General features: G+C 50.4%; 1 protein-coding gene across 2 annotated transcripts in view; it reads left to right on the top strand.

Moving 5' to 3' along the window:
* TENM4 (teneurin transmembrane protein 4) overlaps positions 1 to 23,528 on the top strand; it is a 440,205-nt gene that overhangs the window by 3,045 nt on the left and 413,632 nt on the right. The window contains exon 2 of one of the 2 annotated variants that reach the window (XR_008714625.1): positions 2,104 to 2,243. Coding sequence is in view for 1 of the 2 variants with exons in the window: in XM_055581442.1 (XP_055437417.1) it covers positions 2,104 to 2,373 (270 nt within the window). In the remaining variant the exon portion in view is untranslated. Of the gene's footprint in view, positions 1 to 2,103; positions 2,374 to 23,528 lie in introns of those variants that run through there. The other variant, XM_055581442.1, reaches the window with a different exon arrangement.

Below are 23,528 nucleotides of genomic sequence, written 5' to 3'. Positions count from 1 at the left end.
CTAATTATAGAGTGGTGGGGAGAACGAGGAGGACTGTAGATGGACCACGAGACACTTGCATAAAGCAGATGTTTCAGAAATGCTACCTCCTTCTGGTTGCCATCTCTGGGTCTTAGTGAGGGGAAGCGACCAGTGGTGCCAAAGCTCTCCTCCAACTCTGTGCTGCCATGCTTGGTGGTGCTCAGTGAGCCCTGCCGGGACCAGAAGGAGCCACTCTTGTCTTCATAAATAACAAACAGAAAGCATTCTCAACTCATAGGCAGGCATGGGCACTGCAGCCTACAAAGTTCTCTTCCTCCTTTTGCCTCCCTGTGAAAGTCAGTCGTGTCCGATTCTTTGCGACCCCGTGGACTATACTCTTCATGGAATTCTCCAGGCCAGAATAGTGGAATAGGTAGCCTTTCCCTTCTCTAGGGCATCTTCCCATCCCAGGGATCAAAACCAGGTCTCCTGCATTGCAGGCAGATTAGCCTCAAAAATCCTATGACATTAGCTAAGTCTCCTAAGCTAAGGTCTCCTCCCACCTTTATCCACCCCCCAGAGTGCTTGCTACCAAAGTGTGTCTGTCTGATTATTTAACTAACTTTCACTGAGCTACTCTGTGCCAGACTGGACACAGAACTGACCAAGACCCTGGGCGGTGGCGGGGGGAAGGACCAGGGACTCTTGGTAAGAGTGATGCCCACGACTGGGAGAGGAGGCCATCTCTGCTGGCTCCCCTCCTGCCTTGAAGGCAGTTCCTTCTCCCTTCCTTTGCCAGCTTGACCTCTTCAGGACTGCTCCTGGGTTTCATGCCCTTCAAAGCACGTACAACCTCCCCTTGTCTCTTCTTACTCCACTCTTCACATTTACTCTGATCCACAAGCCTCTCCTCTGAAACTCCCACCCTCTGTGCCCCCAGAACTCTTTCCCTGCATCCTCCCATACTTCGGGCGTTAACCCTTCATATGGTTTGGGTTGTATCTCCCCCACTGACTGTGAGCTTTGTGAAGTCAGGAACCACACCCTGCTCATTGCTGTACATCAGGAAACACCCAGGGCCAGCTTGGTTGGGTGAAATGTGGTGCTCCCTGATTGCAAATCCATTTCCCACATCAGTGGTTTAACTGGAGTATGGTCCTCAGTGCCTGCATCCACCTGTCCTTCCCCATCTCCCAAAACACTCATGAGAATGTTAGAAAGAAGCCGTGCCTGATGGACACTGCGGAACGTGGAGGCTGTTTCCTGTGGAAGCTAGTATCCCGTTTGTTCTGCAAACACTGATCCCTGAATGAGCTGCCCTCATCCATGTCTTCCTGGCCTCTGTCTTGGGCACCTCCAGGCTTTCCCGGGGGCTCAAGAGACCTGCCAGCAGCCCCGAGCCTTGGCTGTGTGCTTGGTTCCCTGGGTTGCCCCAGAGCCTGCTAACTCCTATCGCAGCCCACTGGCCTGACAAAGCAGAGGGCAGAGGCTCCTTCCTTGTGCAAAGCCCACTTTTCTCAGCCTGTCACCATCTTCTTCACTTTCCGGCTTCAGGCCTTCCTGACCTGGTCAGAAAGGAGCATCAGGTCCTGAGGAGCCATTGGCATCTCATGGGCTAGGCTTCTGCCTTATTCAGGAGCCCTCCCTGCTGGCAGGCCCTCCCCGGCCTAGATGAGGAGAGCAGAAGCCCTCTGTCAGCTGAGCAGACGTGTATTGAGCCCCATGGGTTGGGTCCTGGGTTGTGCCCTAGGCCCAGGGATTTACAAATGAATGGGGTACAGTCTCCCCCCCCCACCCCGCCCCAGTGAAGCCATCTCCAGCAGAGGGTCCAGGCCCTTAAGCAGCTCTGCTCTGCAAAATGCCCAGAGCTGAGGACTCTGAGAGGGGGCTCAGAAAAAGAAGTAGTGACCATTGCTGCACAGGGTGTAGGATGAGGGGAGACTTCAAGGAGGGGCTGTTTGAGCTGGGCCTTCCATTGAAGTGTGGAGGGTTTGGGCTGGTGGGGAGGACGCGGAGGAAAGGCCTACGCATCGACCACCGCCGTGAGTCTAAGGACAAGGGTGAGTCCTGGAGCAGGGGTCAGGCCTCTGGGGGGTGACCCCCACCATTACCCTAACCCAGCTCCCTTGCCTTCCCTCCTAGGCACCAACTTCAGCCTGCGCGAACTGGGGCTGGGGGAGGTGACACCCCCGCACGGGACGCTGTACCGCACAGACATCGGCCTGCCCCACTGCGGCTACTCCCTGGGAGCCAGCTCTGAGGCCGAGCTGGAGGCAGACGCCGCGCTGTCCCCCGAGCACCCCGTGCGGCTGTGGGGCCGCAGCACGCGGTCGGGACGCAGCTCCTGCCTGTCCAGCCGGGCCAACTCCAACCTCACGCTCACCGACACCGAGCACGAGAACACGGAGACCGGTGAGTGGCTCGCCCAGCCCGCGCCGCGAGCCGGGGCTTCCAGGCCCCGCGTTTTAATTACAGTGTTGATTTTCTGCTCCATTACCTGGGGGCACTGGTGAAGGCGGTGGAAAATTGCCTTGCTTTCAGTGGTCAGAAGGCAGAACCTCTCGCAGAGTCACATGAAATACCCCCACCCACGGATGACAGGCCAGAGACGGGTCGCTGCTCTTTTCTTCCAGATGAGGGGGTGCCTAAGAGACAGGGTTAAGGCTTACAGGCTGCCTGTGGGTGGAGCGGAGGGGCCAGAGGGCAGCGTAACCCACCCCTTACAGCCCATCCTCTGTGGCCTCAGCTGTGCCCCCTCCCCCCCCCCCCCCCCCCCCAGAACTCTGCTTACAAGCCTGCAGCCACCCTGGGCACTCGCCGTGGCGCTGCCGCACCCCAGGGTCTTCTGCTGATGGGAGGATGGCTTTCACGCAAGAGCTGTCATGTTGGAGTAACTTAAAACTCCCATCTCTCCCCCAGCTTTCCCATGATCTCATCTGCAGATCTGAGGAAGTGCTGGCTCTGGACTCTAGTCCACTCTCATCTCCGCAGCCCTGTTCCAAGGCCAGAGAGATGCTAGGGGAGAAAGAGATGACAGTTTGTTCGCGCGCCTCCTTGGTGCGGGGGAAGGAAAGGGAGCCAGGTTTCAGGCTGTTCTGCCTCTCTCTGGAGGCTTGTTTGGCAGATCTCGGAGGGACTCAGTTGAACACAGGCCTGCAGCCGGCCACCGAGTCGAGCTCTCTTTCTGCGATGCCTCGTGCTCTTGGGTCTCTGGGCAAAAAAGGTCCCCACGGAGGAGGAGGCTGGACCTTTTTTTTTTTTTTCTCAGAAGTCCAGGGAGGGGTTCTGCTGGCCCCTGCCACACCAAACATGGGAGGGGTGACGTGGGGAGGGCAAGCTGAGTGAGAACAGAAAGAACCAAGCTGCAAACCAGCGCCCCCTACTGGTTTCCAGCTGTAAACGCAGCATCCCGTGTGATTCCTGCCCAGGATTTGGGGAGCCAGGGTGTGGGGGGTGGGGAGAGGGTGGACACCAGGTCAGCGGTGAAGGCTTAGGCAGTTCGCCTCTAACAAGGATGCTCCAGTGAGTTATATGCACAACACAGTCCCAGGTTTGGGATCATGCAGGAGTCTAGGTAAGGATACCGTCCAGTAGAGAGATGTGATCTCCAAAAAGAGTCAAGAGCAGCAGGGTTGCAAATCCTTGTTCTACCCCTGCTGCTGGAGAACGCGGGGTGTTTCCTCGGGACCCTGTGCACTGGGTTTAGGGGATGGGGACAGCAGCAGGTGATGGGCCCCAACTTGGTAGTTTCACCCTCCCTTGACAGCCCACCCTCCCTCCACCAGCCCTCTCTGCGCTGGGGAGCCGTCCACACCCCCTTATCCTCCTTCCCATCTAGGCCCAAGCTCAGCCAGAAACTCTCCTCTCTCTTCCTGACTACGCACTGAATTTGATGTGTGAAGCCGGTACAGAAAAAGTGGTGTCCAACAAAGAGGCAGGCAGCCTCGGGTCCATCACTGACCTGGAGTGTAGATCCTTTCTCACTATAGATGAGGACCTCAGTTTCCTCATCTGTAAAATAAGCAGTTTTAATGAAATCAGCATTCCTGGTGTTCTGAGAATGTTAATATTTCTTAGATTGAAGGTGGGAGTGGGTAGAAGGGAGTGCTCTGTGGTCAAATAGTGTAGGAAACATTAAGTTCAAGGAATTTGAACCAGTTTCCTTACTGCGGGACTTCTCAGAACCTTTAACATGTTATTAATCATGCTGATGGATATATTCGCAAGCAGCATCCCCCAAATTGACCTGAGAATAAAGAACCCTTTATTCTTAAAAGATCCAATAAAAGCAGTGTTCCAGTGAACACTTAGGGGGAATAAATGAGCCAAATCACTTGCAGATCCTTTTAGATGTAAGATTCTATGATTTGAAGCCCTTGCATTGGAGGTGAAGGTGTACAAGAGGAAAATTATAAACATAATAGTTAATACCTGCTGCTGATTATTAGGCCCCCGAGCACAATGCCAAGTGCTTAACTGTCTGGTCTCATTTACTCATGCTATAGCTTGTTGGAGGAGTGGGCAGCCTGTGGACAAGGTCCACATGGAGGAGGGTCCTGCTAGGGTCTGGCAGCTAAGACTTAGGGAGGGTGGCAGAGACCAGGACAGCCTCTCTGCCCAGGGTAGGTTTAATCATCCCCACTGCACAGAATGAGAAGCACGTAGCCCAGAGAGGTTTAAGAAACCTGTATAGGTCACCTGGCTAGCATGACTTGAATTTGGGCCTGTGTAACTTTGAAATCTTTACCCTTGTAGCCCTAGTCATAGTGAATTTCCTCTGTAGCAAAGTACTCGGGCTGCTTGTTCACTGGAAGGTTCTCGCCATGGTGACAAATGATCATTTTTCCATAAAGTCATGACAGAATGAAGTGCACACCACCCACATTATTGTGTATTCCCTGAGAGCTGAATTGCAGCTGAATTAAGCCTCTGTTGGGTGATAATGACATAATCAACAAGCCTGGAGAGCTTCGGCCTTTGATAGGGGGGCCAGGGGGATGGCTTCTTGCTTCCCTGGCCACACCACGCTCACCTCCTGAACGTGCATCTCCATGCCGGACCACAACACTCTAGCCCTGTGCTCAGGGAAGATGGGCAGGCAGATCCAACACCTCCTCCCTTCCAGGCCTGGACTTCCAAACCCACACATCCCTCGGGTGCCCCGGCCCCTGTCCTGTTGCTCCAGGTTAGAAAATGACATTAGTGTCTTTGTTATCTGAAGATCTGAACGACACTGTCGGCCAGGTTGACCTAATTGACGTGAGTGCATGCTCAGTCCATCAGTCGTGTCTGACTCGGAGATCCCCGTGGAGCTCACTAGGCTCCTCTGTCCGTGGGATTAACCAGGCAAAGATACTGGAGTGGGTTCCGTTTTCTCCTCCAGGGGGTCTTCCTGACCCAGGGATCGAACCCACATCTTGTGCGTCTCTGGCATGGGCAGGCTTTGCTGTACTGGAGTTTAAATAATGACATGGCTCATGCTGAATGTGAATGAGCCATAGGAGTGACTCCCCTTTATCCCCCAAAGAGGTTGATAACATTCTCGTCAACCTCAGTTACAGCCAAGGACTGGGGTTCAGAGGGGAAGGGCATGCTGCAGCTGTGTGTCTAGCTGAGCTGGAGCCCCCAGGCTCTTCGCAGGAGTCTCTGTTCTTTCGAGGCTGCCCTCCTCTTGTTCCTGGCCCCTCTTGCTCTCACTTCTTTCCCCGGTACTCTCCTCTCCTTCTCTCTCTTTCATCCTCCTGGTCCCAGTTTTCTCCTTTATCTGCGATGAGAAGTCTGATCTTACCATCAGAACAGAGCTTGACTCCACTGGATGTGTTGGCCGACGCATCTCAGTGTGGCCAGTTTTTAGGGGCAGAAGGAGGCCAAACTGAGGGCCTACCATGTGTCGAGAGACTGCACGTGGGCCATTGCCTTCAACCCTCAAGAAACAGCATGGCATTCCCATTTCCCAGATGGGAAAACTGAGGTTCCCAGAAAGTCGACTGACTTGGCTGGAGATTGTTCAGCCAGTAATTCAGCAGGTGGGCCAAGCCTGGGTTTGAACTCAGGTCTCTCTGCTGCTATAGGCTGAACCTTCTGCCCACCTCTACTTGAATCAGCAAGTGAGGACACCAAAGCATGATCCCTAGCAACTTCCAGCCACGGAAACATTGACTGCCTCCACGCCCAGCCTCACATTAGTCAATAGTAATTGTCAACAGTATTGATAGTGGTGGAGGCTTTTGCTGAGGTCATGGTGAAGCTGCAGGCAGCTGCCATCAATAATAACTTTTATGGGGTCCATTAAAGCCAATTTCTGCCCCTGAAGGTTAATGTCAGCAGCTTTTATGTCACTGCTTAATATCCAAAATAAATACAGAATTGACTGGATAATGTAAACACAAATCTCTCCCCTCAGGGCCGTCAGGTGGAACCAGCCCTCAGGCCCCTCCTGCTGAGCTGGGCCACGGCAAGGAGGAGCTGGCGTCATGCCAGGGCACACAGTTGGCACTCCATAAATGTTTTTTTAGAAAGCAGAGGTTGCATTTGCGCTCCAACCACAGGGTCAGGTGGACGCAGTGCCTGCTAAAGAGCAGTTTCATTCCGTGATTTGTTCTGTAGCTGTGCTGAGCTCCTTCCGTGGACCAGGCATCGTTCTAGAATCGAGAATCTTGGTAAATAGCCAAGGGGGAGGTAGAGCTCTGACAGCTTTTCCGCTCTGTCTGTCGCGGGCAGGGTGGAAAGCACGCAGTCCCGGCGTCTAGTGAGGAGCCTTGGTCCCAGGTCCTGGCCATGCCAGGACTCAGCTCTGAAACCTTGAGCACGTCACCTCACCTCCCTACCCAACAGTTCCCGCAATTTCTAAAACTGTGTGCCAGTGGCCACGTGGGGCCAGAAGAAGGGAAACAGGGAGTTAGGGTTTAGCAGATACCGACTTTCGGTTTGGGATGGTGGAATAGCTCTGGTTACACAGCAAAGTGACTGCACTTAATGCCGCCATTACCATATGTTTAAAAATGGTTGAAAGGGTTATCTGTGTTTTACCACAGTAATAAAAAGTACAAAAACAGCATGCCATCTTTCTTCCTTGAAGTGTTGCTGTGAGCCTGCACCACAGCTTTGGCAAAGCAGCTGGTCTGTGCTGGTCCTTAATGCCTGCTCGCTATTAGTGTTCATTGTGGAAAGAGCTGTGGGATGACTGTGGATGGAGCCGTTCAGTCTGCCCCGGGGGTCCGAAGGCTCTTTCCTCCATCCCACCCACACGATGCACCTGGGCTTGCAGGCCAGACGAGCAGGATTGCGCTGAAGGTGAGGGTTCTGAGATGTTCCCAGTGGAGGCAATTGCTCGAGCAGGGCTTGGAGGCATAAGGAGGTGTGGTGGGCCTGGGACATAGTGAGAATTTACTCCCAGCTCTAATCCCAGAGGCAAAGTGAGAAATTCACATGGAAAAGAAACAGTGAAACAGAATCACAGTTACCCCCCAAATTATCAAGCAACTTGGGTGTCAAAAGGGAAATTACCGGTTAACCCAATTAGGCAGCCAAATTGCTTGTTGAGAGTCAGTAGATTAGGTGAGCATCTTCAGGCCAATGAGAAAGCTCATTACCAGTTTAACTCCATTTATCCTCTGCCCTCCATGGCCCCGTGCTCATGAGACTTCATTTTAAAAATCTTGTAAGAATAGCTATCACTAATTCCCTAGAGTACTGCAGCTACTCAGCCATGATACACAAGGCTCCCTTTTCTAGGACAGGAAACTGGGTTCCTGCACTGGGGTAGAGATTACACCCCTATATTTGACTACCCTTCTGCCCCATGAGCAGCCTGCACTCCATCCTAGAAAACAGAGGTGCCCAGGAATGAGGGTCTCTTACTGGACAGTTACCCACGTAACAAGGACTGCAAGCCCCCACGTTCCAAACAGGATTGAGAAGGGCCTGCAAGAGTCAAAGCATCTGGGAATCAGGGAGATAGAAGGGACATGGAGACAACTAGTCCATTGATTCTTAACTTTTTTTCCCATTTCCTAGCCAAGAAAGCTAAGATTCAGAGAGATTAGGTGACCTGCTGAAGGTTGCACAGCTAATAAACGGCAAAACCAGGGTTTGAGTCCATGCCTGCCTCACACCACTGCCCGTTCGTTATCTTTCCTGACCACCATCCTCTCCTACTTGTTCTGTTTTATAGAAACAGAATACCAGGTCTCCCACATTGAGGTGGATTCTTTACCATCTGAGCCACCAGGGAAGCCCATGTTTTCATTAGCTCAATGCTGTTAATAATAATTTACATAATCTGGGAGATGAATCTAGCTATATCCAGAACATAAACTTCCTTCTTTGTCAGTGTTCAGTTCAGTTCAGTCGCTCAGTCGTGTCCGACTCTTTGCGACCCCATGAATCGCAGCACGCCAGGCCTCCCTGTCCATCACCAACTCCCGGAGTTCACCCAGACTCACATCCATCGAGTCAGTGATGCCATCTAGCCATCTCATCCTCTGTCGTCCCCTTCTCCTCCTGCCCCCAATCCCTCCCAGCACCAGAGTCTTTTCCAATGAGTCAACTCTTTTCATGAGGTGGCCAAAGTACTGGAGTTTCAGCTTTAGCATCATTCCTTCCAAAGAAATCCCAGGGCTGATCTCCCTCAGAATGGACTGGTTGGCTCTCCTTGCAGTCCAAGGGACTCTCAAGAGTCTTCTCCAACACCACAGTTCAAAAGCATCAATTCTTCAGCACTCAGCCTTCTTCACAGTCCAACTCTCACATCCATACATGACCACTGGAAAAACCATAGCCTTGACTAGACGGACCTTTGTTGGCAAAGTAATGTCTCTGCTTTTCAATATGCTATCTAGGTGGGTCATAACTTTCCTTCCAAGGAGTAAGAGTCTTTTAACTGTCAAAAATTAAATTGAATCCCTAACCTGTTAGAGCTAATCAGGGCCTAGAGATCATCATACCAGGGCACCCTCTAATTGTGACACGCTGGAGAAAAGACATCACAGAAGTTTAAGAGAAAAATTCCAACCAGCAGGTATCAGAGAACGTTTTGTGGAAGAAGTGCGGGTCCCTGGGCTTGGAGGGCTGCCAGGGACTCTTCCAGGTAAGGAAGGGGGAAGAAAGGGCGTTCTATGTGAAGGAAGGAATGTGTGTGTGCTGGTACTTAGTCGCTCAGTCATGTCTGAATCTTTGCGACCCCCACGGACTGCAGCAACCACTCCAGTATCCTTGCCTGGAGAACCTCCAAGGTCAGAGGATAAAGGGATGGGCAAGGACACATGTCTGGTGTGTCCCCTGGGGCTGGAGCATGGGGTGTGCATGGGAATATGGGGGCAGAGTGTTCTGGTGGGGGGACATCTGGAGACTTGGGCCGATCACCTGTCGCTTAACAATGTTTGTTGAGCACCTACTGATTTAGGTTATTATGTTTCCAGCCTGCTCAGGACAGACAGAAGTCTGCTCATCAGTGGGGAAACTGATCAATAGATTTAAAAACTAAATGATAGTGGATGTTTCAGGATGATAAGTGTTACAGGAGAGGGAATGGGGAATGCCAGGCTGTGTGTGTGTGTGTTGGGGGGGTGGGGGTGCCATTTGCCGTTCTAAATACCTTGCCAGAGGAGGCTTCCCTGAGAGGAGGACCTGTGGGGCAGGGGAGGAAGCTGGCGATGAGATTCTCTGGAGGAAAGGCATCTGGGCGGAGGACAGGGTAGGTACCAGGGTCCAGAGGCAAGGAGGCCAGTGCCGCTAGGGTGCAGAGGAGGTCAGAGAGGGGAGGTGGGGTGGGGGCTTGCAGGTTGCCTCCGAGCAGAGTGGCAGGGTGATTCTGGAAGCACTGTGGAGCGTCAGAGCAGGGGGCTACTGTAGAAGTCCAGGAGAGAGGATGGGAGCTCAGCTCCAGTCAGGGCATGGAGGCCGTGGGGAGGGGTTGTGAGCCTGGTCAGGGGGCCCCACTGCCCTGCCCTGCCCCACCGCAGAGCTTCATAAGCAGAGAGGAAGACTGCCGTTTCCTTAAGTCCGGTGGCTGAAATGGGATCTCTGTACTCTCGGTGTGTGGAAGGCTCTCACCTGGTCCTCCTGGCCTCTAAGCTCCTTCATCCCGGCTGCAGGGTCCCTGTGCACTGGCCGGCCCCACGCCGTTCCCCACTTTCTCGCGGCCTCGGTCATTGAGCTCACCCCTTGTCCCGGCCTCACCCCGTACTCCCTGCATCCTGACTGCTTGGATCTCTGAACCTGACTGTCCGACTTCCGCTCCCAGCCTCCCCGTGCCGCCCACTGGAGGCTCTTTGCCTCATCTTTTTTTTTTTTTCTTTCTATCTTGGCTTCAGTGTCCCTGATTCCAGCCCTTCCTTCTGCTCAGCTGCCTCAAACTGCCCTGGTCAAGTCAGCCTGGGGCCTCCTCACCACAGCACCACCTCTGATGGATTTGCTGTGATCTAGGAGCTGGTATCCGACAGACACTAATGTGGCTGTTCTTGTGAGTTCCTTGGGAGAGGACTTGAAATACACCCCAAATTCACTCCCCCTCGGTGTGCGCTGCAGCGCTCCCTGGTGGGCAGTATGTGCTAATACACGTGCATCCTGCTGATCTGGCAGGCGGGGAAAAGAGACAGGGAGATCCAAAGCTACTGTAAATTAAGATAGATTGCATTCTTGAAACTAGGTTAAGGCCCACTGTGTGTGCAGAGAGGTACAGTAAGCCAGAGTTTTGCTTTTGATTTCAGCCAACGTGACTTTCAATTCCTGTGGAAGCAATGATGTGCGCAATGACAAAGTTCCTACCAAAAGACATTTATTTGCAAAGCACTATTTCCTATTGTAAGCTCAGCTTTGTCCAAGGAGAGTGGCTCTTGGTCTGTTTCAGCTTCATATAACCCCGGATGACTTCAGGGAGGAAAGGGAGTAACCAATGCTGGGAAAAGAGCTTTCGGCCCACAGGAGCCTAGTTCAGTGCTGGGGTGTGTGGAATCCAGGGATGAATCTAGTTTCAGTTTTAGACTCTTGTCACTGGGCCCAGGGTGACCTTGAGCAACCAACTTCTCCTCTCCGGGTGTCAGTTTCTTCACCAGCCCAAGGGAGTCATTGGACTCTCAGGCAGCAAGATAACTGGGAAGGAGAATGGGCTGTGGAGTCGGTCTCAGGATCCCAGCTCAGCCACTCAGGAACTGGATGATGTTGTGCAAGTGATTGAATCTTACTGAGCCTCAGTTGCTTCACCTGTAACGTGGGCACGAATACCTCCTAACGCTGTAATGTGCACAAAAGACGTGTGAGCATGAAAGATGAAGGCTTCCATTTCCCACCTGTGGACCAAGCCTGACCCTGAAATCAGTGGTGCAGCTCAGCACCATCATTTAAAATAATAATCATAAATGGATGGGAGAGGAGGGGAACAGAGTACATCAAACATAGTGAAGTCAGTATTATTTTGTGAATTTTTTTTTTAGTTATACTTTATACACAGCACCTGTCCTAGGTCATCATCATGTATAATGTATTTCTTACTCTGTAATTCAGTAAAAAAATAATCATAAGTTTAAAAGATGATACTTAGCACATATCAGGACCTGATGAATGTTAATTCCTTTCCTTCAAACCCCTCAGCTTGAAGATTCCATGATTCATGATGTCATGTGTGCACGCATGCTAAGTCACTTCAGTTGTGTCTGACTCTTTGGGACTCATAGACTGTAGCCCGCCAGGCTCTTCTGTCCATGGGATTTTCCAGGAAAGAATACTGGAGTGGGTTGCCATGCCCTCCTGCAGGGGCTCTTCCTGACCCAGGGATCAAACCCAGGTCTCCTGCATTGCAGGCAGATTCTTTACTGCTAAGCCACCTGGGAAACCCTCATGATGTCATTGTGGTTTAGTCGCTCAATCATGTCCAACTCTTTGCAACCCAATGGACTGCAGGACACCGGGCTTCCTTTCCTTCACCATCTCCCAGAGTTTGCTCAAACTCATGTCCATCGAGTCGATGATGCCATTCAACCATCGCATCCTCCGTCCTTCCCTTTTCCTCCTCCCCTCAATCTTTACCAGCATCAGGGTCTTTTCCAATGAGTTGGCTCTTCACATCAGATAATATCATAGTCTTACCTGAAAACTATTGGCACAGTACTTCTAGGGCTCTCCTATGGAAAATAAGTGCGTATTGGGGCAGGGCCCCATGATTCAGCTGAAAGAGGCTGGGCTCTGGGATCAGATGGAGTTGCCCAAGGTCACATGGCTTATATAATGACAGAGCTCAAATCCCTGGTTTGTAGGAGCTGGCCCTCTCGCCCCCTCCTCCTCCAGCTTCCTCTTATGTGAATGGCTGTTGGGGTGACTGGTAAGCCCTTGGGTCGCTAGGATCAGCAGGAAAAGCACCCCAAACAGGATGAGCTGACTTAGAAGGATATAGGCGCCTAGAAGGGTCGTAATCTGGGTTCACATAACTAGCTGAATCTCTTTATCAGTGCAAAGGCGACTTCTACGGACTACTTGATTGTGTGGATATACATTAAAATAAGCTCAGAGAGGGTAAGCACCTAGAATAGTGCCTGGGGCCTCGGTAGTGATATATAAGCACACAGTGTTGTTATTATCATTCCTACAGCATTTGGTGATTTACAAAGCGTTATCACATTTTGTTTAAAATTTGCAACAGCCTTTGAGGTAGATGTGTCTCATCACTGCATGGAAGTTCTCTGAGATCGTACAGCTGGAAAGTGGCAGAGAAGAGATTCAGCCGCAGGTCTCTCTGACCCCATACCCAAGTGCTGCTGTTCACAACCATAGGCACACCTCAGAGATGCTGTGGATTTGGTTCCAGACCACTGCAGTAAGATAATCCTGGGATAACGCAACTTAAGCATTTTTTTTTTTTTTGGCTTTCCAGTGCATCTAAAAGTTATGTTTATGCTACACTGTAGCCTATTAGGTGTGCAATAGCATTATGTTGAAAAAAAATGTATATACATACCTTAAATAAAAAAACAAAAAACTTTGTAGCTAAAAAATGCTATCATCTGACAGTGCAGGATTGCTACAACCCTGCCACACACAAAAAATAAATATGTCTGGGAAGGGCAATAAAATGAGGAATGCCCAAACATATGGCAGCTGGTCAGCCTGTCTTTCTGCCAAAGATAACTCCCCAGTTGCCAAGGTCAAGTGTGAAAAGACTCCAGCAGGCCTGATTTTCCTCAGACCAGTATCTCCCAGTCAGCTCCATGGGAAGGATCTCAGCCCACGCTCTCTGTTCTGGAAGAAACTTCCCTTCGGAGGAATATTCCAAACACCAAAGAGGGCTTTTCCTTCCATGACCGTTTAGCAGCCTGGCTTCCTAAATGAGTGTGAGGCTCTTTGCTTTGTAGGCTCTTTAGTGCAAACAAATCACTCTCCAGAATGTGCTTCCAAGAAGGAAATAATCGTATGGAACAAACCAGATTCAAAGTGTGTTGTCAACAAAGGGCAATTGTGCGCCGGTCCAGCTGCTGGAAGAATGGCCGAGGAGGGAAAGAGCAATCCTCATGCATGTGAAGTGGGCTGTGAAAAGGCCAAGGAAGTTCTGCAAACAGGAACCAAATGGCTAAGCATTGCAGGCAGATTCTCCGCTGACTGAGCCACCGGGGAAGTCCCAAATCAGAAGTGAGCCTGGGCCAAGCAAGGCTCCTTGAGCACCTCCCTCCCTATGGCCCCACATGGGAGGAAAAGGAGAGAAGCTGCTTAAGCCTAAAGGAATTACCTTTCCTACCTGCATCCCCCGCTTGCAGCAATTTATTACCTCAGCCCTAGAGCTAGTGCTAAAAGATGCATTTTAGTTGGAGAAAATGTCGTGTCATTTTTCCCCCCGCTAGATCTAGCAAGCTCTTCAAGTGTCTGCGCTGGCATTTGGCTGTTCTCCTTCACACTTAGGAAATGCGTCAGAGCTCACGACGCCATGAATACCTGACATTTCATCAATTACCACGTGGCTTTCTTTGGTCCAGGGCACCTGAACCCCCACCCTGTCTTGGAACCCTGATAGTGGACCTTCGAACTTGGAGCCCATGCCATAGGGTTTTTAAGGCTCTGTGAGTCACTGGAAGGACTCACGGTGCTCAGCACATAGTGAGAGTTGTGGCTAAGATTTACTGCAGGAAAAGAGTAAACAGCAAACCAGCAAGGGGGAACAATGCACAGGGCGGAATCGGGGAACCAGACTCAAGCTTCCAGTGGTCCTCCCCTAGCAGAGTTCTTCAGGACATGCTTAGGTCCTTTAGCAGGGAGCTGTGCTCTCTACCAGGGAAGCTCAAGGGGGACCCCTGGTCACAGATTTTTATCAGGGGCTGGGTCACATAGACACCCTCTGCCTAGCATGGGCCAAAAATGCCAGACTCTCAGAAGGAAGCAGGTATTTAGCATAAACCTCATTATTTGCACAGGCTAGGCACAGTCAGCCACCCTTCTCAATTAGAGATTTTATATCAGGCAAGAATTGTTTACCAGCCAAGTTCCCAGATGCCAGCCAAGAGCCAGCCCTGCAAGCAGACCTTTCTAAGGACCTCGGGCTGCTGTGTTGACTCTTCTCTGCACGAGCCTCTGGTCCTCCCCTTCTGCTTCCTAATGAGTAACCCTGAGTGCCCACCCAGCGTATGTATACATACCTCTCGGGTCAGCTGTGTAGACTTTACTCTGTCTTTCAGGTGGTAACAGTGATTATAAACATTCTGGATAAGAAATGGCTTGATAAATAAAGCTCACTATTGGTGCTGGTGATGAAACAAGAGAAAACAAAATGATGGATCTTAGGGAAAAAGCAAACCCATTAAATAGTCTGACAGCAGGGCCACGCTGCTTGGTCTACAGCTCTGTTGGGGGGAGTAAGGAGGTTGTGACGCTGAGCGACTGCACAGGTGCTGTGGACATGTGAATCTCCTTTCAGTAGCACGTGGCAGGCAATGTGTTAGTGTTGCACGAACACTGAGGTGAAGCAGGCATGCTCTCTGGCTACTGGGGTTTTTGGTGTAGAGAAGAAAGACACATAAGCTAGGCAGTGTCCTGCAGAATGTCATGTGAGTGCCATCAGTGACCCGAGGTGGGCAGCAGGCAGAGAACCAGCAGAAGAAACCTGGCCCTGCTGATGCAGCTGAATAAGGTGATTTGTAAGACCTGTGGCTCTGAGCGCCCATCGGAGGGGCTGGGCCAGGACCACAGGAAGAACGTCCGCCATGACGGTGTCTAGAATGCCGTGCTAGAATGCAGTGCTCAAGAGTTCCAGTGGCAAAAGGCACCTTGAAGGCTGTGGGTCCAGTGTGCCTGTGTGATACAGAAAGTAGGTGAGGGGAGAAACCTTTACCTGTGGTCAGGTGTGAAAAAGTCCCAGGATCCCTCTGCTAGGGCAGGACAACACCCAAGTCCCTCCTGTGCCTTGCAGCCAGAGACGACCAGGAACTCATGTACAGTTGAACCAAGATGAGTTTGTTAATTCTCTGCCACAGTGGAGGACACGCACCCTGGGGGGTTCATTGCGTGTCTCAGTAAGGGGGGTCTGAAAGGAAGTACAGGATGTGGCCTTGTACTGGGTGATTTGGGGACAGGTGGGTTCAAGGAAGTGGGGAGCTTTGCTGTGGATACTGTCAGAAAGCAGGGGTGAGTCTGTGCCTGAGTATCTTAGTAAGCCATATGTATACAGAAGGCAGGAAGAATGAAGTGAGGTTACAGGTGCATTTGGAAAAGCAGCAGCGGTTACATTAGCTGGGATTAGGAAGGCTTGACTTTTTTGGTCATTTTGTGGTTTGGACCATTTTTTTGTTTTTGTTTAAGTTCAGACATCATCACAGAGTGGCCTTGCCTTTGTCTGGGCCCAGTCGAACAGTTGCTTGTCTGAAGTTGGCATGTGAAATTGTCTATATTCATAATTAGAAAGTTACTGCCTAGCTGTGAGGGCCAGGTGGTCCTGGCTGTTAAGAACTGTTTCTGTCTTCCTCATCCCAAGACCCACCGTCCCAGGATGCAGCCAGCTCTCAAGGCCCTTCAGTGGGTTGTCCCATGATAAATCTCAGCACCCAGGGAAAATAGGAATGGAAATGATTTATTTAATAAGAAGTACTATTATATTGGGCCTCCCCAGGTGGCTCAGTGGTAAAGAATCCACCTGCTAATGCAGAAAATGCAGGTTTGACCCAGGGTTGGGAAGATCCCCTGGAGGAGAAAATGGCAACCCACTCCAGTATTCTTGCCTGGAAAATCCCACAGAGAGAGGAGTCTGGCAGGCTGTAGTCGATGGGGTTGCAAAAGAGTCAGGCACAACTAAACAACAACTATTACATTACTTAATTACTATCAAATAATTACTTCGTAGCATTTTGTGCTCTAAATAATAAAAATTATTTATTGGATATTTATTATAAGTCAGGAAGTAGATGATCCTCTTTAAATATAGTCAGTCTTGTTTCATCCTCTTGCTATCTCAGCAGGATTGGTATTTTGGCTTTTGGTAGATAAGGAAATAGAGGCTCTGATAAGTAAAGTGACTTCCTGAGGACCATCCATCTAAGAAGTGGTGGAGAAAATTCACACACAGATCTGCACAACTCCAAAACCTGTCTTTTCTCTCTGCCACAGGGTGTCTTTGACACATAGGGATGTGTGGGCACTGACAGGGATGGTTTGCCAAGCTGCAGCTGAGACCAGTGTTGGTCCAGAGAGTATGACTGAGAGTATCAGGGAGCATCTCTGAGAGTATGACTGAGAGTATCTCTGAAACAGATCTGAAGTGTGCTCACAGACGGGGAGTTTGGGCAACCCCTGAAATGTCCCAGATCACAGACTCCCAGACCCTGGCAGAGTGTGGTGGTCCCCAGGGGCAGGAGTCACAGCACCAGCACAGGGAGCCCATCCCGGCCTCCCCAGAGGGGAAAGGGGGGGCTGAAGCTATTTTTCATTCCTGAAGAGTTGGCTGATCCATAAGAAAAAGAGCTGCCCGTTACTGATTAAGTTTGTTTTCCACCATGACAATGTCTTAATGAAACTTAGCATCTTCAGCTCAAAAACTGGGGGAAAACTTTTAAGTCAGTGATGGCTAACCTTGCCATCCTCTTCAGAGTTCAGCACTGTTTAACGGCTTGGGGACAGGCATGGCAGCAATTGGAAAACCTGTTGACATCGGTCCCTTAGCCAGAAGCATCATTCTTCTTTCAGTGGTCTATTTTGTATTGATCTAAAAACCTTTTCTCAGAACTACGTATCTCTAGGCAAGACCGTGGTTTATTTATCTATCTCAGTGTAATCAGGACCTGGCATTGGTAACAAGTCGTGCTTCCCAGGTGGTGCTAATGGTAAAGAACCTGCCTGCCAATGCAGGAGACCTATGTAAGAGATGCAGGTTCAGTCCCTGGGTTGAGAAGATCCCCTGGAGTAGGAAATGGCAACCCACTCCAGTATCCTTGCCTGGAAAATCCCACGGACAGAGGAGCCTGGTGGGCTAGAGTCCATGGTGTCCCAAAGAGACTGCAGACCAGAAAGAGCCAACAGAAGAGTGTGACTAATGCTTATTGGATGCTGTGTTAGTTTGCTGGGGTTGCTGCAAAAATTACCACAAACCGAGTGCCTTAAAACAATCGGAATGTACTGTCTCACAGTTCTAGAAGGCTAAAAGCTTAAAATCAAGATATTGATGGCCATGTTCCCTCTGAAACCTGCAGGGGAATCCTTCTCTGTCTCTTCCTGGTTTCCAGTGGGCTGCTGTCAATCACCAGCTTTCCTGGCCTGTGCGGCACACTCCAGTCTCTGCCTTCATCATCCACGGCATTGTCTGAGCGTGTCTCTGTCTTCAGTGGCCATCTTCACATCAGAGCACCGGTCATACTGAGCTAGCAGCCTATCCTACTCCAATCTGACCTCATCTTAACTACTTATATTGAATATGGCCCTATTCCACACGAGGTCCACGTTCTGAGGCTAAGGCACTGGTACTGGGGGTTAGGACGCTTTCAGTCTCTTTGGGCTGCTGTAACAAAAACACCATCCACTGCGAGGCTTAAACAGCAAGCATTTATTTCTCGCCGTTCTAGAGGCTGGAAGTCCACGATCAAAGTGTCTGCAGATTCGGTGGGGGGACCCACTCCTGCTTCTCACTGTCTTCACACGGCAGAAGGGGTAGGGGAGCTCTTTGGGGGGTCTCTTTTATAAGGGGGCTCCACTTTCGAGACCTGATTACCTCTTGAAGCCCTCACCTCCTAATACCATCACCCTTGGGGGTTAGAATTTTACCATATGAATTGGAGGTAGAGGGAGCAGAAGCATTCGGTTTGTAGCAGACTTCAGCATACCTTTTTTGTTTTTAATTAATTTTTTGGGGGGTAAGGATAATTGCTTTACAGAATTTTGCTGTTTTCTGTCAAACGTCAACATGAATCAGCCATATCTTTTCAGGGGAAAACACTTCAGTCCATAAGAGATGCCTGCTAGGTTCCAGGCACCATCTCGGGCCCCACCACCCCTCAGCAGCCTGGCTCTTAAGTGAGTCTGCAGCTTCTCAGGACCCCCAGGAACCATTTTGGTCTGAATGCTATGGCAGTTGGACCTCAGGGCCCCTGAGTCCTGCTGCAGTGTCCCCTTCCTCTCCCTGGCATGCGCCACCTCATGGCCAAGGGATCGTCAGATCCGGGCACCGGGTCTTAGGGCTGCTTCTGAGTGAGTGATGGATGAGACCGTGTGGGGGACCCTGTGGCCTTGCCTGTAACGACAAGGGGCGTGAGTACGTGAGAGTACACACACGTGGCTGTGTGCAAGGACCCAACATGCAAGGCCTCCTGCTTTCCGTGTGTGGGGCTTAGGGCCGTGTGTGTATGTGAGGTTCAAGTGTGAGGGATGCATACCCATGACCGTGTCAGAGTGTGGCTGCAAGACAAGGTCTGTGTTATTATACTGATGGAGGGTGGGGGAGGGGGAAATAAATGTGTGACAGTGTGGGGATCATGTGAACAAGGGTGTGTGGGTCTGGCTGTCCACGAGGGTGTGTTTGTGTGTGTGCCCGAGTGAGGGAACAGGTGGGGATTTCCACCAAACACCTGTTGTATTTTAGACTCAGGCAGCCAGCAGAGGTGAAGTCTTTCTTCCTATGGAAATGGGGAAGAAAGGCTTTTGGGGGGCTTTTATTCACTTTGGGAGAAAAAAAAAAGGAAAAGCAGCATCATCCAGTTAGTGGTTGTTAATTAGGAGCAGGTCCCAGGAAAGCTGCCGTGCAGCAGCTCCAATAAATCACTCATTAACTACCCGTGGCCGCCCGCCTCCGTGCCCGCTTCTCTGCAGCCGGAGCCTCGTCGGCAGCTGGGCCAGGGCCGGCCACTGTAGGCTCATCAGAATTGGGGCGGTGGTGCATACTATCCAGTCCTCCATTCTAGGACCATCCCCGGGGTATACAAGAAGACAGGGCTGAGCCTCCGTTCACTGGCTCATGAACTCAAGTGCAAGTCTCTACGCATCAAGACCTCCCCATCCCGCCCCTTCCAGCCTCATCTCCTGCCTTTCGGTGTTGATTTGTGCTCCAGCTTAAGGGCGTCGTCATAACAGCCACACACGTGCCTGACAGTGGTGTCATGAGGCATCTACCTGTGTCGCTTACAGAAGGAAGCAAGCAGTGGGTACACAGGAAATACGTCCTTGCCAGACCGGCCCCCGGCAACTTTCTCAACAAAGCAATGGTTTAAAGTATTGAACGCAGCTAAAACCACCACAGACTCTCTCATAGAGGGTGGGAAAGGGAGTAACTGCTTAGTAGGTTTTTTTTTTTTTTGGTAGCGGGGAGGGGTTGTTCTAGAATAGATAATAGTAACGTGGTGCCAGTGGTAAAGAACCCACTTGCCAGCGCGGGTAGATGTGAGATGAAAGTTTGATCCTTGGGTCAGGAAGGTCACCTGGACAAAGAAATGGGAACTCACTCCAGTATCCCTGCCTGGAGAATCCCATGGACAGCGGAGCCTGGTGGGCTACAGTCCTTGGGGTCACAAAGAGTCAGACATGACTGAAGCAGCTTAGCACACATGCACTCAACATTGGGAATGTATAAAATACCTCTGAGCTGTACACTTTAATATGGTTCAAATGATAAATTATATATTTTCTATAATAAAAAGCCAGCCTAGAGCACCTTATTCATCCACGCTTTCAGCACACAGTCATTGAGGGCACCTGTAGCATCATGCCCTGGGGACTCAGAAGTGTTCGGGGTTAGGGGAAGCAGACAGACACGCAGCAGATTGACGCTTCCTGTTTTAACTGCAAACTGTGCACCCTTAAGACACTGGGAGGTTGCTGTGTTTGCCCCTGCTCTGTAGTGAGCAAACTAGGAATCACAAAGGCAGGGACTTGGCCAAAGTCACAGAACTCCTAGATAGATGTGAACCCAAGTCTATCTGCTGCAAACCCATCATATTTCCAGTGTCATATGCTTCCTCTTCCTCCCAGTTTCAGGCCTGGTGCTCACCATCTAACTTAAGGACAACACAGCCAGAGGCTGGAGAGCCCGTGTGGATGGCAAGCCAGACATTGCCCAGTTCAGTTCTTCCCCCTCCTCCGTGGGTTGAGGGCCCTAGCCTCTCTCCTCCGCAGGCCCCGCGCCCCGCTCCATCATCAGCTCTGCCAGCACGCTGATCTTTCTAATCTGATTAGCTAGCTGCTCCCTGCTAGAAGTTTGTATCAGTGCCCCAACCTTCTTCCTGAGCAATAATTTCAGGAACCTGTGACTTTGGAATGACGTTCTTTATGGTTGTGTTTATTTTTGAAAACATGTAGACTCAATCCCCATCTCACAGCCTCTGCTTTTGTGCTTAGCTGAAATGTGTTGAAAGACTTAGAGATAATTACTGAATATTTTCCCCACATGTAAAAAAGATATTTGCTCTAATGAGGCCATTCTTTAACCTGGTTGGGGTGCGGTGGGGAGAGTGTTAGAATTAGAAGCCTTTGTTTGGTTCAGGAAGCTCAGGAATCCCCATTTCGGAGGCCAAGCCCCGATGTAACCCTGGAAGCATGAAGTTCAAAGACAGCGGGATGATGGACTGGTGCAAAACCGGTAAAAATATATCACCATTGCCCTTCCTTCAGACACTGGCGCATTAGCTAGGATCTGCACGTAGTTTTGGTTGGCCTCAGTGCAGAGACACTTCAGAGAGAGGACGAAAAGGTTAAATCCCTCTTCTGGAACCAAATGGAGATAAAGAACAGTCCACTGGTGTGGGGGAAAGAGGGTTATGGGGGTGGTTATTGTAGGCTATTTTCTTTTGACTCTAGATCTCATATTCTTTTCCCTAGGCTTCTTTATTCACTCATCCATTCCTGCCTTCATTCATTCATCAAATGTTCATAGAGAACTTGATATTTCCAGGTCCTGTTTCAGTGATTATAGACAGAAATGTGGGCTTCCCTGGTGGCTCAGATGGTAAAGAGTCTGCCTGCAACGTGGGAGATCTGGGTTCCATCCCTGGGTCAGGAAGATCCCCTGCAGAAGGAAATGGTGACCCACTCCAGTAGTCTTGCCTGGAAAATCCCATGAACAGAGGAGCTGGCAGGCTACAGTCCATGGGGTCACAAAGAGTCTGATGTGACTGAGCAGCTAACACTTTCACTTTCACACTTCATGATTTCTGTAGCAGTCAGATAGGTTAATTATGTCACAATAACAAGCAGCCCTAATATCTCAGTGGCTTTGCAGGGTTTATTTCTCACATCACATACTCAGCACATCGGAGGTGTCAGGGAAAAGGGTTTCTCCACAGGGTTTCTCCAGGACCCAGGCATAGGGGCTCTGCGATCTTGTAGCTGCATTGTCTGGAGCAAACAGCCTTTTTGCCTGCTTCTCACAGCCCAAAGGCCTGACTTAGTCATATAGCTCCTCTTAACTGCAAGGGAGCAGGGAAGTATGCACCTCCCATGTACCCAGAAAAAGAAGAGAACCAGCCTGGTAAGCACCAGGAGCCCCTACACCACCTAGCATAAGAAGGGCTGGGGTATGGACACAGTGGAATAACCTGCCCTTGAGATGTTTCCATTCAGTAGAAGGGACGAGTAAAGAGACGCAACAGCTCAGGGAAGTCAGGAGAGGGGGAAAGGAGCTGTGATGTGAAATCTGAGAGGCGGGAGATGGGGGTGCTGGCAGGCTGGCCAGGGAGTGCATGGCACATCCATGTGTGCAGGTGTTGTGTGGCTGCTGAAGTGTATCAGGGTGTCTAGTGTGCCGGGTGGTCAGTCTAGAGAGGCAGGGCCTTGGGCATCACCTGTCAGTGTTTGAACCTTATTCTGGGGGAGAGGGAAAGCCAGTGAAGGGTTTTAAGCAGGGATGTGAGCCACCCTCTATGTGTTTCTGGAAAGATCACCCTAGGTTCCACTTGAAGGTGGAGAGGAAGAGATGGGTGATGGCCTCCAAAGTCAGAGCAGTGGTCGTGGGGACAGAATGGAGAGGTGTTTAGGTGGAGGGACCAGTAGAATTTGGTGACTGACTAAATGTGGGCTGTGGGAGAGGAAACGGATGCAGGCCTGTATTTGATTGGAGTAGCACCGTGGATGAGTGTGGAAATGCTGGAGCACGATTGTGGAGAAAGATGAATAAGCTGAGTGGTAGACACTGTTGAGTCTGAGGTGCCTGTGAACCTCCAAATCAAGATGTCCATGATACACTTGGATGTTTGGGCCTGAAGTATAGAGAAGAGTTCACCCGCCTCTTGGAGCATCTAAGAAATTACAGGTATAGGGGGTAACCTCAGCCAAGCAGAGCTCTTTCCTCCAGGGATCTCACCTTGCACTTCTGTGGGGACCAGAATTGTTTTTCAAATTGTGTTTCAATCTGGGTGCTTGCAAGATGGAGTCATTTCTGGCTGGTCAGCTTCCCAAGACCCAGCTCCTTAGGGTGAGAGAAGTCACTGGTCTCTGGCTTCTGCAGCTCCCATCATGGTCTCTGTTAAGTTGCTACCATTGTTCGGACAACGAGCCCCCAGAGGGCTAGCTAATGCTTATTCATCTGGCCTGGTATCCAGGTGCTTAATCAGTGTTTCTTGAACAAACAAATTAATTTACCACCAACTGTGGGGTTTCCCTGGCCACTCAAATGGTAAAGAATGTGCTTGCAATGTGGGAGACTCGGGTTTGATCCTTGAGTTGGGAAGATCCCCTGGAGAAGGGAATGGCTACCCACTCCAGTATTCTTTCCTGGAGAATTCCATGGACAGAGGAGCCTGGCATGGCGGGATCTGAGCTTTTGTAGCCCCCAGTATGGTCTCTATCAAGCTGCTATCATTGTTGAGTCGCCGAGTCCCCAGAGGGCTAACTCTTGTTCATCGGGTCTGGCACCCAGGTGCTTAATCAGTGTTGCTTGAACAAATGAATGAATTAACCACCAACCATGCAAAACTGTTGGGTCCCTGGTGGGAACATAAATAGTACTTCCATTTTCCAAAAGCCTTTAATAAATTATAACTTGCCAAATTAAAATAAACATTTAACTTCTACCAACCAAGTCTCTGGAGGATTTGACACCTTTTCATCTTCAAAGTGCTTTCAAACCAAGAGGTGGCTTCTCTCAGAGGTCCCTCTTTGAAAGTTTTAGATTGTAAACAGATAGA

This window comes from Bubalus kerabau, chromosome 5 (assembly GCF_029407905.1).
Source record: "Bubalus kerabau isolate K-KA32 ecotype Philippines breed swamp buffalo chromosome 5, PCC_UOA_SB_1v2, whole genome shotgun sequence".
NCBI classification, from domain to species: domain Eukaryota; kingdom Metazoa; phylum Chordata; class Mammalia; order Artiodactyla; family Bovidae; genus Bubalus; species Bubalus kerabau.
The sequence above is the reverse complement of the archived record's forward strand: the minus strand, read 5'-3'. Positions and strand labels throughout refer to the sequence as shown.